The 13,823-nt window shown below is 41.6% G+C and overlaps 1 protein-coding gene across 1 annotated transcript; it reads right to left on the reverse strand.

Annotated features, from left to right (window-relative positions):
• Positions 1-9,028: 9,028 nt before the first annotated feature.
• LOC136385306 (germ cell-less protein-like 2) lies at positions 9,029-10,528 on the reverse strand. Its single transcript, XM_066356057.1, has one exon. The coding sequence runs from the start codon at positions 10,526-10,528 to the stop codon at positions 9,029-9,031; it is 1,500 nt and encodes a 499-aa protein (XP_066212154.1).
• Positions 10,529-13,823: the final 3,295 nt, after the last annotated feature.

Genomic DNA, 13,823 nt, shown 5'->3' on the forward strand with positions numbered 1-13,823 from the left:
TGAGAAAGTTAACCATCTTCAGGACAGGAAGAGCGTTGATCTCCAAGAGACCTGGAGGGCAGAGGGGGAGGTCCTGCAAAGCACGTTGCCGAGCAGATAGCCAGACAGTCCTTCCCAGCCTGTGCTCAGCTGGCAGACACTGTCCAACCGGACGGCTCAGGCCGTCAATCCCTGGTTCATTTTCTAGCCCCAGAGACATGCTGTTCAGAACACCCTCTCTAGGAAGGAGGGTTTCTCTAACAAGTTTGTTTCTGACATCAAATCTCTTTGTGTCCCTTGGAAGGTGCCACGCTTGCAGACTGCAGGAAATCAGGGCCTACGCAAAGTCTTGGAGCAGTCGTGGGATCCATGAGTGTGGATTGAGGTGACTGTAAGAGAAACAGAAAGAAAATCCACATACTCATAATGTGTTTGAGAGAAATCCGGAGCTAAATGAAATGGAGCCCAGGCCTCCTCGTATTATTGGGCACGGGCATGCTGCCTGATGCTGCTCTGCACAGAAGCCAATATTGTGGTATTGGCTTTGGAGAAAACAATTTTTTTTTTGTTATGCCAGCCGGCAAGGTGACAAGAAGCCAGGCTCAAATCTATCTCTTGATCCAGGCAGATTTCAGGATAAGATTTAAAGGATTTCAGCACCAGCTCTTCCTGGATGACATTGAAAGGGTTTCAGTGTTTGGGTTCCAGTCATGCTCCAGTCCTTTCTTGCTGGGCTGGGGAAGCAGTTAAGAGCTTACAATGGTGACTTATGAGTGGTGTTCCTAAGAATTGCTCATAAACTTTGGTTCCAGGTCTTGTTATGAAAGCAGAGGTCCAGTGTTGGCTGGGTTTGCTTTGACACTGAGAAATTTCATTACATTTTGCAAGCGGATGCAGGGCCTGGGCAGAATTTCTATGGTGCAGTAGTTGTCCAGTTTGCCCAAAGCACACCTGGTAGCCAAGCATAACCAGATTTTCTTACCCTGGCCCCATCTCCTCTTCCCTCAACTGGACCAGGTAGAATCTATTATTTGAATTTTCAGGAACTACCAAATTTGGCTGTAGCTCTGCATCCTCTGCCAGAGTATTGCAGGTTGGAATAAGGGACGGAGTAAGACTGCACGCTCACAATGTCAATACCTCATACTTAGTCCCCTGTGCTCTTTCACTGCGGTTCAAGAGTGACAGGGCGGGGGTCAGTCCGGTTGTCAGTGGGAGGATGTGACATTTGGTGGGTCCCTCCCAGCCCATCGCTTCATGAGGAATGCGCAAATTTCCCTTCCTCCTGCAGAGAAAGATACCACGGAAACTACATATTGGAGGTGTGCGTTTCCAAAAATCCTGCTTTTTTATTTTTTTTTTTTTTTTTTTTTTTTTTTTTTTGTATTTTTCTGAAGCTGGAAACGGGGAGAGACAATCAGACAGACTCCCGCATGCGCCCGACCGGATCCACCCAGCACGCCCACCAGGGGCCACGCTCTGCCCACCCGGGGGCGATGCTCTGCCCCTCCGGGGCGTCTCTCTGCCACGACCAGAGCCACTCTAGCGCCTGGGGCAGAGGCCCAGGAGCCATCCCCAGAGCCCAGGCCATCTTTGCTCCAATGGAGCCTTGGCTGCGGGAGGGAAAGAGAGAGACAGAGAGGAAGGGGGGGAGGGGGTGGAGAAGCAAATGGGCGCTTCTCCTATGTGCCCTGGCCGGGAATCGAACCTGGGTCCACCGCACGCCAGGCCGACGCTATACCGCTGAGCCAACCGGCCAGGGCCAAATCCTGCTTTTCAATGAATTCTCGCCAGTGAGAGTGCCTTCTTGGATGCTCACTGGTGACAGCTTCCCAACTGAAAGGCCTAGAGAACTACTTCTTTTGTTAGTGAGCAAGTTTCAGACTACACCTCTGTGTTTCACCACTGGTAGAGAGGCAGTGGACCAGGCCAATGGTCCAACCAGCATTTAAAGTATGTGGACCTGATTAAATAGGAAGATGCCTAATAAAAACGGTTACTGGTGGCTAACGGAGCTGTAAAATGTGCCTCCTAGCTATTTCTACACAGGGGCGGTTCACACTAACTGCACTTCACAGAAAAACCTTCATTGGACTACTGGCGTCTGCCCTGAACTGCCTGCCTGCCTGCACTGTGTTTCTGCCTTCTGAGCCAGCCCTTATGAAACAGTTCCTGGAATCCTTTTACATCCAATAGGACTAAGGCTTTCACCATCCAATTAGAGCTGCACAGCTCCAATCAACCAGAGCAGCTCTATTCTGACCTACCAGGACAGTGCCTTTGGGACCAGTCAAGGTGCAAGGATTTGGAGTCATGCTTTGCATGAGGACAGGCCAATCAGGGACCAGGGGCAGGGACATCTGAACACATAAGCTGGCTCCTCTCTGACTCTGAGTGTGCACTTTCTCTTTCCTCCTGATGCTGAAGACTGCCTTTTCTTGGCTGAGCTGAAAGGCTGAAGATGTCTCCTTAGAACAGTGGTTCCCAAAGCGTGTGCCAGGGCGCACTGGTGCATCCTGGATGACTTTTGGGTGTGCCTTATGGTATTCCATAGAAATATGTGCCTGTTGAGGACCAAAACACTAACAGGGATTTGGAGTTTAGATTTTTGGAGGACAGAGGTGTGAGGAATTAGCTGTTAACTGACAGTCTGCCCAAACCCCCACCTCACTTGCCTGATTAGATTGCAAAAGGCTGTTAAGCTGTGGTTCTGGATTGTTTACAGCAGTGGTCCCCAACCCCCGGGCTGTGGACTGGTACCGTTCTGTGGGCCATTTGTACCGGTCCGCAGAGAAAGCATAAATAACTTACATTATTTCCGTTTTATTTATATTTAAGTCTGAACGATGTTTCATTTTTAAAAAATGACCAGATTCCCTCTGTTACATCCATCTAAGACTCACTCTTGCCGCTTGTCTCCATCACGTGATACATTTATCCGTCCCACCCTAAAGACCGGTCCATGAAAATATTTTCTGACATTAAACCAGTCCGTGGCCCAAGAAATTTTGGGACCCCTGGTTTACAGTACCCCCATGCTCATGGAAAGACTGGAAGCAAGTTTCTTTCATCCTTTGTTTGGTGTAAAGTTAAAATGAAACATATGGTGGGGTTTTTCTGCACTTGGTAAAATTCTTGCGTTGCCTTGGAAACATGATGATCTCATTGATTTGCTCATGGCCCACTTTGCCCTATAAGTAAAGCAAGAAGTAGTTTTTGGGCATGCTTTGTTTTTGCTAGCAGCAATAACAGGGCTACCCAACCCCATATTTTTTAAATTTTGTGTATTTTCTTAATTCTGCACCATTCCCACTGAGGACCTGGAAATACTAGCTGTGCTGGTTCGCAGCATGTGCCCAGATATAAAAATAAATACAGTTACTCTATTACACCTTATGGATTTACCACTGCTTTTGTTAACACATCATTATTATATTTATTATTAACACATCATTATATTATTTTTAGACAAATACACCCAAATAAAATGGATAGATTTCTCAAAAAGAAGTGTTATATTGAAGAATTCGATTTTGGCAGTGAGCAAAAGTTAACTGTAAATAAAACAGGACTTGAGGGCTGACAAGAAGAATTTAATTTATAGCATTTTCCATCACTTAACACTGAACAATATGATTAGGTTAGAAACCCATTCATGGAAGCTTCCAGTGATTTTGGTTTAACAGTAACAGCAGAAGAAAAACTGGCAGCTATATTCACTGATCGTGTACTGATGATTAAACATAAGGAGTTGTCTTTTGAAGCCATTTGGATTTCTATAAAAGAAGAATATGTGGCAATATCTAAAGAAGCTTTGAACATTTTACTCTAATTTTCAACATCCTATTTATGTGAATTAGGATTTTCTACCCTCAACACTATTAAGAGTAAAAAGAGAGGAATTCTTCAATGTATTGATGAGGAAATGAGAGTTTGCCTTTCAAATAAAGCCCAAACATTGAAGAAATCGCTAGCACACCTCAGGCTCCTGTTTCTCCTAAACATAAGAATGAAAGAACTTAACATATTCACCTTGGGACCTGTGGCATTTACTATATTTTACTAAGAATATATCTATATATTTAAAAAGATAATTGTTTTGTCGGTTTTTTAAAAATTTTTAAACCCTCTTTTTTATGAATTCTAAAACGTGTAACTTAAAAAATGTAACATGGGCCTGACCTGTGGTGGCACAGTGGGTAAAGCATTGACCTGGAACACTGAAGTCTCTGGTTCAAAACCCTGGGCTTGCCTGGTCGAGGCACATAAAGGAGTTGATGCTTCCTGCTCCTCCTCCTTTTCTCTCTCTCTCTCTCTCTCCCTCTCTCTTTCTCTCCCCCTTCTAAAATTAATAAATAAAATCTTTTTAAAAAATGTAACATGAAAATGTTTTTTACTGTCAGAATAAATTTCATTTTGTTGTATTTATTTTGTTTAATTACTATAAAAGCATGCTTGGATTTTATATTTTTTCTTTAATATTTGGCTTAATTATAATAACATATTTCTTTAGAAATGTGTATATACTGCGCCTACAATTATTCCTAGGAATTTAAATACGCCCCGACTTGAAAAGGTGTGAGAACCACTGGACTATACACACAAGGCTCTGTCCTGCACCAATGCAAAATACAAGTGAGCAAAGCTAACTCATTCGTTTCACACTTGAAACAGGTAGGTTTGCCAAACACCATTTTTTTTAGTTGTAATTATCATGTCCCTAAATACTTAAATGTTGTGCATTTTTTTAAATTAATTTATTTATTTTAGAGAGGAGGGGGGAGATAAAGAGAGAGAGATAGAGAGAGAGAAGGGGGAGGAGCAGGAAGCATCAACTCCCATATGTGCCTTGACCAGGCAAGCCAGGGTTTTGAACCAGCAACCTCAGTGTTTCCAGGTTGACACTTTATCCACTGCGTCACCACAGGTCAGGCATTGTTGTGCATCTTTTCATGGGCTTATTTGACATCCATTTATCTTATCTGGTGAAGTTTCTGTTCAAATATTTGCCCATTATAATTTTGTTTTTGTTTAAATGTGGTTGATTTTCAAATGTTCTTTATATATTTGAATTACAAGATCATAGATAGTTATATTTTTGCAGACATTTCTCCCTTTCTTTGTATGTATTGGAACAAATTAGTTTAGTTTGGATAAAGTCCAGTTTATGAATTTTGTCTATTTTATTCATGCCCCTCATGCTTTTGATGGCCTATTTAAGATATTTTTGCCTATTCCAATTTCAGTTAGGTATTTATCCTATCATTTCTTCTGGAAATGTTACAGGGTTAGCTCTTACATTTAAGCCTAATGTCAATTTCTATTTTGTGTTGTTACCGGACAGAGTACGTAATGCTTTAGGTCTGCCTGGGGCCAGGTGGTTACGTGCGAGTTCTTATCTCCCTGCAGGAAAAATTTCACAACACAAGTCAGGAGACTTTGAGAGTAAGGGTATTAAACGTGGGAACAGTGAAACTAGAAGGGCCTAGAATGGAAGCAGCAGCAGGAGAGATCCTAAGTGGTGCTGCTTTGTCTCACTGGGAAGTCAGAGAAAAGGGGGCCTTGGAGACAGGTGCAGGGGGTTTGCCTGGGAGAAGCTGCTTCTGCCCACTGCTTCCCTCTTTGCAAGCCTCAGGAGGAGCCTTCCGGTTCAGAAGATACCTGCCTGTGGGGGAGGAAAAGGGTCAGGGGTAAAGGAAAGGAGCTGGCGCTCCAGGGAGGGAGAGTGCATGTCTCAGTGTCCCATTCTACTGGCCAAGGAATTTTCCTAGCTTCTTACTATCCCTTCTCTGTTTTTATATATGGTGTAAGGTAAGGCTTAATGGTCATTTCTTTTAACTTAGGGGTATCCCGGTGTCCCTGCACCAGTTCCTCATAAAACTGTCCTCTCTCCACTAAATTAGCTTTGCATCTTGGTTGACAATCAATTGAATGTATCCATGAGGGTCTATTACCGGAATCTCTCTTCTGTTAGATTGATCTATGTGCCTATACTTTATGCCAATACCACACTTCCTTGGATTATGTACCTTTATAAGAATTCTTGCAACCTGACAGGCAGTGGGAGTCCTCCACAATTGGCCTTCGTAGTCAATGTAGTTTTGGACATGTTCAGGTTTGGGCAAACAAATGTTTTTTAAGTTTGCTTCCTTGGAACTGGGGCAGCGCCATGTATGTATAGTGTTTGGAAGGCTGGGGCGCTTGCCCTCAGGGCAGAGGATTGCAAATTGTGAATTGCCTTCCTTCTTGGAAGGGGCCATTTTTGCTATTGTTTGGTGGAGAAGGAAGTTTTTCCCCCAGCTGGCTTTAGCTGGAGACATCAGAGAGAGAGAGAGAGAGAGAGAGAGAGAGAGAGAGAGAGAGAGAGAGGTAAAGGTAAAGAGATAGAGAAAGAAAGAGAAAGAGAAAAAGAAAAAGAAAAAGAAAGAGAGTGCTGAGGCTGGTGGGGGCCTATAAGTCTGGGAAAGTCCAGAAAATGAATCAGGGCTCTGGGAGCCCCGAGAGAGAGGGAAGCTGTCTTCCCTGTCTGTCTGCTTGGCTGCTGTTAGGAGACTTTAATTAACGGAATGGCCAACTATTTTCTGGTTCCACAGTTTCTTTACCATCTGCCTGTATCCAGTGAGAACCTGTGTGGCCGTGGCAAAGGCCACTGACCTTACACTAAGTCCTATGTATTTTTATTTAAATCTTAGAAATAGCTTGACATGGGTGGGAAACAGTTCCTTATAGATCTCATATGTCTACTTGAATCCTGATCACACGAATTAACAAATTTTGTTTCAAACTATTCTTCAATACTAGTTGCATAACAAACAAGTCTTGCAAGAAAATACAGATAGTGTTTTCCTCTGGGACACAGGGCATATTTGTTTTCTGTTCAGGATATTAAAGACAGTGCTTCTTTCTGAGGAGGTTTATTACAAGGTCCTTTGTCATACTGGAGTTTCCTACATTGTAATGCAAACTCCGTTGTCCTTTCATACACCTGCAGTACTCCTTATCATCAGTGTGGGACTTGGGGACATTTGGGGATCAGTGGAGAGACTTTCAGGCTGCCTAGTGTGGCATGAGTAACAAACCACCATGTACTTATGACGCAGGAGTCTTATATCTTCTTCCAGCATCTGTGAACCTGTGTCAAACGAAATTGATAGCTTACACATAGGGTAAAATCTGTGACATTTTTTAAAAATTATTTTTATTTATTATTCATTTCAAAGGAGAGAAAGAGAGAGAGAGAGAGAGAGAGAGAGAAAGGGGGGAGGCGCAGGAAGCATCAACTCCCATATGTGCCTTGACCGGGCAAGCCCAGGGTTTTGAACCGGCAACCTCAGTGTTCCAGGTCGACACTAGATCCACTGCGCCACCACAGGTCAGACACATTTTTGAGTTTTTGACATGCAGTTGCCAAAAAGGACAATGTCCAAAGTGGCCTCTAATAACATCTCCAAATCCTGACTGTAGTGGATGGACACAACCAATGCATGCTTAGGTGTCCTGCTTTCAGAAACTGACCAGCCAACTCTAGGGATAGTGCCCTTACTTGACATCGATGCTATTTTGATCTATCAGGAAGATCAATATCTCCGAAAAGTTTTATCTACTTCATGTTCCCATTGAACATGTAAAACATTTCTTTTTCATACATGGCTTCCTCTTCTCTAGCTCCAGAGCTGTTTTAGGGGCCCCAAAAGAGTTTGTTTGTTATTGTTTTTGTGCTTACAAAAAAGCAACCAGTTCCACACAGCCGTTTACTGTACTTTTCAGGGCCACCAGTCTTGACAATTCAAATTTTAAAGGCAAAAAGCAAATTATTGTCCTGGATAGGAATTTTTTTGCCATCACTTGATAACCCCCAACCTTGGGCTCTCAATATGTGTAATGATGTAAGTATTTGTTCCTGTATTTATGGCAGTTATATTACATGTCCTGAGAGGCACAATATGGAATGGTGTGAGAGTATCCATTTTACTAAGATAAGCACACAATTTAAAACTTATGTTGATTTCTCCTTAACCTTTCCACTGAATATTTTCAGACTGCAGATCACCTTGGGGACCTGACATCATAGAAAGCAAATAAGGGGAACTAATGTAAACACAAAGGAAGACAGCAATGGTGGCCACAAAAGACAAAAGCTACAAGACATACAGAAAACACATAATGAAATAGGAAAAGGAATTCCTTCCCTATCAGTAAATACCTTAAATATAAATGCCCTAAAATCCCTATTGAAATGACAGAGATTTTTGGAATGGATTGTAAAAATGATTCTTCAACATGCTTCCTATTAGAGAAGCACTTTAAATCTTTTTATCATATATAATTTCTAACTTAGTTATATACTATATCATAGTATAATGTTAATATCACATATATATGATTATGCAATGTGTATATAGTCTTTGGTCTGTTTTCCACTCTTTACGTGTGAAAAATGTATACTTTTTTTTGAGATAAAGAGTCAGCAATTTGAGTTCTGCATACCATAAAGTAAATGGGCCATGTGGCGAATTTTTGTAAAATAACACTAAATTATACAGTATGTAATGTTATACAACCTGAGATTGTGTGGCTATTTAAAACTATATATTACAGAGTCCAAAAGAATCCCTAATCTCCGGTTTCACCTCATGCCAACTCTCTCCTGTACTATGGCTACAATCAAAGCCACGTTTGCACAACAATTTCAGCAAGGAAGACAATTCCATATTTTATTTCGATATTAGGGTAAGAATTTATCTCATTATTTAAGGTCTTTTTATTCCTTGGAAATGTCTCTTATTCCCATTTGGAGCTTTTCTGTTGCTGATGGAAAAGAGATGACAGCATAGACGACTATTGGTTTCACAGATTTTTATTGGAATTAAATTGTCTGTTCTGAAAGCCATAGAACTAAAATGAAGATAGTCCTCTGTGATCATTTCTACATTTGAAAGGTTTTCATTTCTGTTATCCGTCACCTTTATCGTGTTTAACAGTAGGGCTATTAGATGAAACGAAACATCAGGAGTTTTCAAATGTGACTATATCTGTATTGAAAAGATGATCAATTTTCTGGATTTTCTAATGGCATAAACAGGAAGTTACAGAATACATAGCAAGGAAAGCTCAGCGCTGTGCCATCCAATTCCATTACCACTTTTTCCTCATCATTTTGAAAGGTTAGTATTTGATAACCAGTTGTTTTGCTGAAACTTAGGTTTCCGCTAGAGTCAAAATGAGCCAAAGTGAGTCTGAATGCAATATTTCTTAGAGGGTATGAACAAACTGAACCATCACCTGAGTGAGTGAAAGTATGTTGCTTGAAAATTATATAATTCCTGGTAAAGATAACACATAAGGGAAAGCAAAAGTGGCTAACTGACCACCTCCAGGCGTATTCTCCATCGGTGACAATCATTTTACCGCACCTCATGCTACCTTTTTCAAATTCTCTTTCACTGGCATAGCGGGGCCCGATTTCCCTGCATAGCTTTGCTCTAAGCCAGGTAAGCCATTGATGTTTAAAAATAGATAACCATTTTGAAGGAATCAGAGCATCTCGCTCAATAACTCTTGTGGAGACCTGGCCACAGATGATATGCTGAAACCTCAAGTTTTTAAACACTGGTTGAAATGCTATGCCTCGTTCGGTTTCAAGGAAGGCGATGTTACCAACATGTTCTTTGTGCCTGGAAAACCAGTTGTTTGCATTCACTAAAAGCTGACTTGTTGTTCCGTTCCAGGTTGGGTTAAGACGAAGGAACATCCACTTTTTCACTGTGGTATACACATCTATTTCCTTTTGCATTACTAGTAAATTCGAAGAAGAAATGAGCTGATTCATAAGATCTATACTAAGTTCCTTGAAAAGTTCCACACTTGGATGTGTCATCAAATTGTGAAGAAGCCATTCAAAGCACTTTGTCTTTACAGACTGTAACCCATAGGTTTCTGCTGCTGCATCATAGCCACATACAGTTTTCTCATTAATTGTTTCCTTCATGTTCTTATCACACTGATAAAGTAAGTCCCCTACTTGAAGCAGACATGCTGCTGCCAAAACTCCTGGTATCTGAAGGGGCTCCCTGAAGACATAGTCATGATTGTACAACGAGCCTAGTGCCAAGTGCAGGGAGTCCACATCTATGTTAGGGTCATTAATCTCCAGGTCAATAACATCTTCCTGAGACTTATTCCCAGAAGCTCTCAACATAGTTGCAAAGTAGCCTGACTGACATAAAAATATTTTGTGTAAACACCATTCTTTCTCCAGAGCGCGGATTCTAATATCACTGGTCTCCCCATTCAGAAATAAAGTTTGGTAAGCATATTCAGATGCGAGCTTAACTTTTTTATGATGGTTTCCGCTGAAGACTTGCTGTAGATTGTCTTCTGGGACTAGGTGCCTGCGGCTATTCTCAGACTCTGGGCCCAAGGAGGGACTGCAGCGCCTTCGCTTATGGCTGTCAGATCCATAACTGGTGCCTGCCTGAGCTCCTGGTTGACGCGGATCCGGTATGCCTGATTCCCTGCGTCTCACGAGCCGACTGCCCACGGACCCCATAGATGAAGTCCCTTAGAATCCCTAAGGACACTACCGCAAAGATTTCCTAGCCATGGCATTGCCCTGTCCTGTCACATCTGCATAAGCACTAGTCTCACTGGGACCCTCTGACAGTTCTAAGCATCACAGAAGCAGCCCAGGAATCTTTATCATTCGCCCCGCCCCTCCATACTTGTGGCCCCGCCCCCTGCCTCCAGTTTTCACAGGAGTCTGTCCCCTTTGGCAGGGCTCCAGCCTCCAGGCTATCCTTGAGAATGTTTCTCTGTAAGGGAAATGGCTGAAACAAAGGCTTTTGCTCAGAGTGTTACAGATTGTTAACACATTCACACTCCCAATGTCAGCTTGAGGGAGAATCCAATGTCAGCAGTAGTGAACACAATCATTTACGTACAACTTGTAGCGATTTAAAAAGGTGAACAGTGGTATCTCATTCTTTTATTTGCTTTGGACTACTAGAGTGTCGAGCTCTTTAGAACTTTCTGACATATAAATCCATTCCAGTCTCATTTTACAGTTTCTCTCTCCGAGTACCAGCTTTTTCTACGATTATCTCTGGTTCTTTTCTTTGGAAAAAGACATTTGGAAATGAAGATCTGGGTGCTATATGTGATTACCTGTACTAAGGTGGCATCCTTCTGGACCCTCCTGTTGGACAAAACTGTGACATCTGCTTTTTCTGACTATATGGGAGGAGCTTTTCTTGTTGCATTCTCATTCACTTCCCTCCTCCTGTTCAGCTCATCACTGTTCACACTAACTTACACTTATATGAGTTCACCACGTAACCCTCTTGCCTTGTCTTTGTCACTATAGCTTCTAAGTGGAATTACCTTACTTCACGGCCTGTGCGCAAACACATATCTGTCTTTTGATTGTGTTTAAGCATATCTTCTCTATTGTGGTGAGGTACCAAAGAATTGTGAAAATTAATATTAATATTTTTGGAGAAAGGGTTATGTTCCTTGCCCCCTCCTTTCTGTAGTGAATGAAATAATAGGAATGTGGGAGTTTCCTTGCTTACAGGGACATACTATATAAGAAACCCCTTTTTACTAAGAAGCTTAAAAGACATTTTTTAATTTAGGCTAAGCACACAGAGCGTTTTTGTAGATATGATTTCTATACATGTGTGTGATTTACACCAGCTCAGGATGGACTACAGTATATTGTGAATGAACGGGTTTTGTACTAGGTTTGGAATGAAAATAGAAAGAAGATTTGGATTCCCTCCCTTCCCCACACCTGTGAGGAAGAAGGTAAACAACTAGCCAGGTGCAGATGAAGGGAGGAAAGATTAAGTGGCCCTTTCCTTTCCTCTTTCTTTCTCCTTAATGGGTGATTTGAAAACGTTTATCTTCTCAGGTCAGGTAAGTCTTGAGAATTCAAATTTTAAAGACAAAAGTCAAATTATTGTCCTGGATAGGAACTTTTTTGCCATCACTTGATAAACCCCAATCTTGGGCTCTCAATATGTGTAATGATGTAAGTATTTGTTCATGTATTTATGGTAGTTATATTACATGTCCTGAGAGGGACAAAATGGAATTGTGTGAGATTTCCCATTTCACTAAGATTAGTATTAAATTTAAAATGTATGTTGATTTCTTAACCTTTCCAGTGAATATTTTCAAACTGCTGTTCAACTCGGGGACCTGACATCATAGAAAGTAAATAAGGGAAACTAATGTAAACACAAAAGAAGACAGCAATGGTGGCCACAAAAGAAAAAAGCTACAAGACATACAGAAAACACATAATGAAATAGGAAAAGAAATTCCTTCCCTATAAGTAAATACCTTAAATATAAATGCCCTAACATCCCTAATGAAATGACAAAGATTTTTGGAATGGAATTTAAAAATGATTTTTCAACATGCTTTTTATTAGAGAAGCACTTTAGATCCAGGGACATGCTATATAATTATCATTATATCAATATATTGTTGGAATCCATGGGAGATGAAAGACCAGAGTAACAGGCTTTATTGAGAGGAAAAAGGAACCCTGCTGGGCACTTCTCGGGAAGACCAGCACAGGTTACAGACTAGAGGGGAATTATATAGTGTTTGGGAGAGCCTGAGGGGATTCTGAGGCAGAAGTTCTGGTATATTCCCTTTTATGGTTTTAGGATTTCAGCTTTCTGGAATGCTCCTTCTTGGGGCAGGTTGACCAGCTTTCTGGAATTCCTCTGTCTCAGGGGCGATAGTCCAGTAAGAGTGAGGTCTGACAGATAAGCAGAACACCAAGAGGGAAGTTTCGAATAGACATATCTATCATTTCTCAAATCTGTGGTTACATATAAAAGAAAGGCAGTTGTTAATTTTATAATATACGGTGAGGGGTGACAAGGAGAAAGAGGAGAAAAAATTGAAAAATTCTTGCTTCTTCTGGAGAGAACTCAAGAAGGAACCTTGCCAAGCCAAGTCCCTCATCCAGTTAAGGAGGTCGTCAATATCCATGCTGTGAGGTTTGAACCAGGTGATGTCCTCGAAAACCTGAGTGAGGAAGTAAAAAAAAAAAATTGCGAGGTAATAATTGTGAATTACTTGCTGCAAGTGCCGAGTGGACAGAGTGACATGGTGATACACAGTCTCCTGGATGAACCTCATGAGACGTGCTGGTCTGGTTCCTCTTCAATGGGAGGACATGTGGAGATTTTTAGAGACAGGGAACCTGTTGGTGTAAATTTTAGAAGGACTGAATATGTGTGGTTTTAAAGGAAGGGGGTTAGGAGAACATTCAGTAGGGAACTTCTTGGGCTGAGGGGCGGCTTCTTCCTGCTGTCATCCCTACCTATTTGATATGTCCCTCGTGAAATTCTCCTTGGTGTACTGGGCATAAGAGTGTAGGAGCATTTGATTGTAGGTAATCCTAGAGATTTCTCTCATCCAGGCCTGTAGGAACTTGATAAAGAAGGAGGCAAATATTTGAATAAGGAATATTATATACTGGGGGTGTGTGTGAAAGTTCTTCCATGGTAAGTTACAGATATTTTTTCCTGGCAGCCCTGGAGAGAGCAGTTAGCTTGAGCTAAAAGAAGTGTTTCGTGTTTGTAGGCTCTTCTTCAGCCAAGAAGACCCAGCGATCTTGTCCCCTTACTATGTGAAGCGTAAAAAGACTGAGAAGCATTAAGAGGTGAATGCTATTCATTCTCCTAGTTCTTCAGGGATATGGGAGAGCTTTAGGGTTAGGGGACCTGTAGGGGTTGAAAGATATGATTTAGGAGGTTTGCTGATAATAGGGTTTCAGATTTTTCTGTTTTGCGAGGGCAGTTTCACGGTTGGTGTGTAGGGTT

This window comes from Saccopteryx leptura, chromosome X (assembly GCF_036850995.1).
Source record: "Saccopteryx leptura isolate mSacLep1 chromosome X, mSacLep1_pri_phased_curated, whole genome shotgun sequence".
NCBI classification, from domain to species: Eukaryota; Metazoa; Chordata; class Mammalia; order Chiroptera; family Emballonuridae; genus Saccopteryx; species Saccopteryx leptura.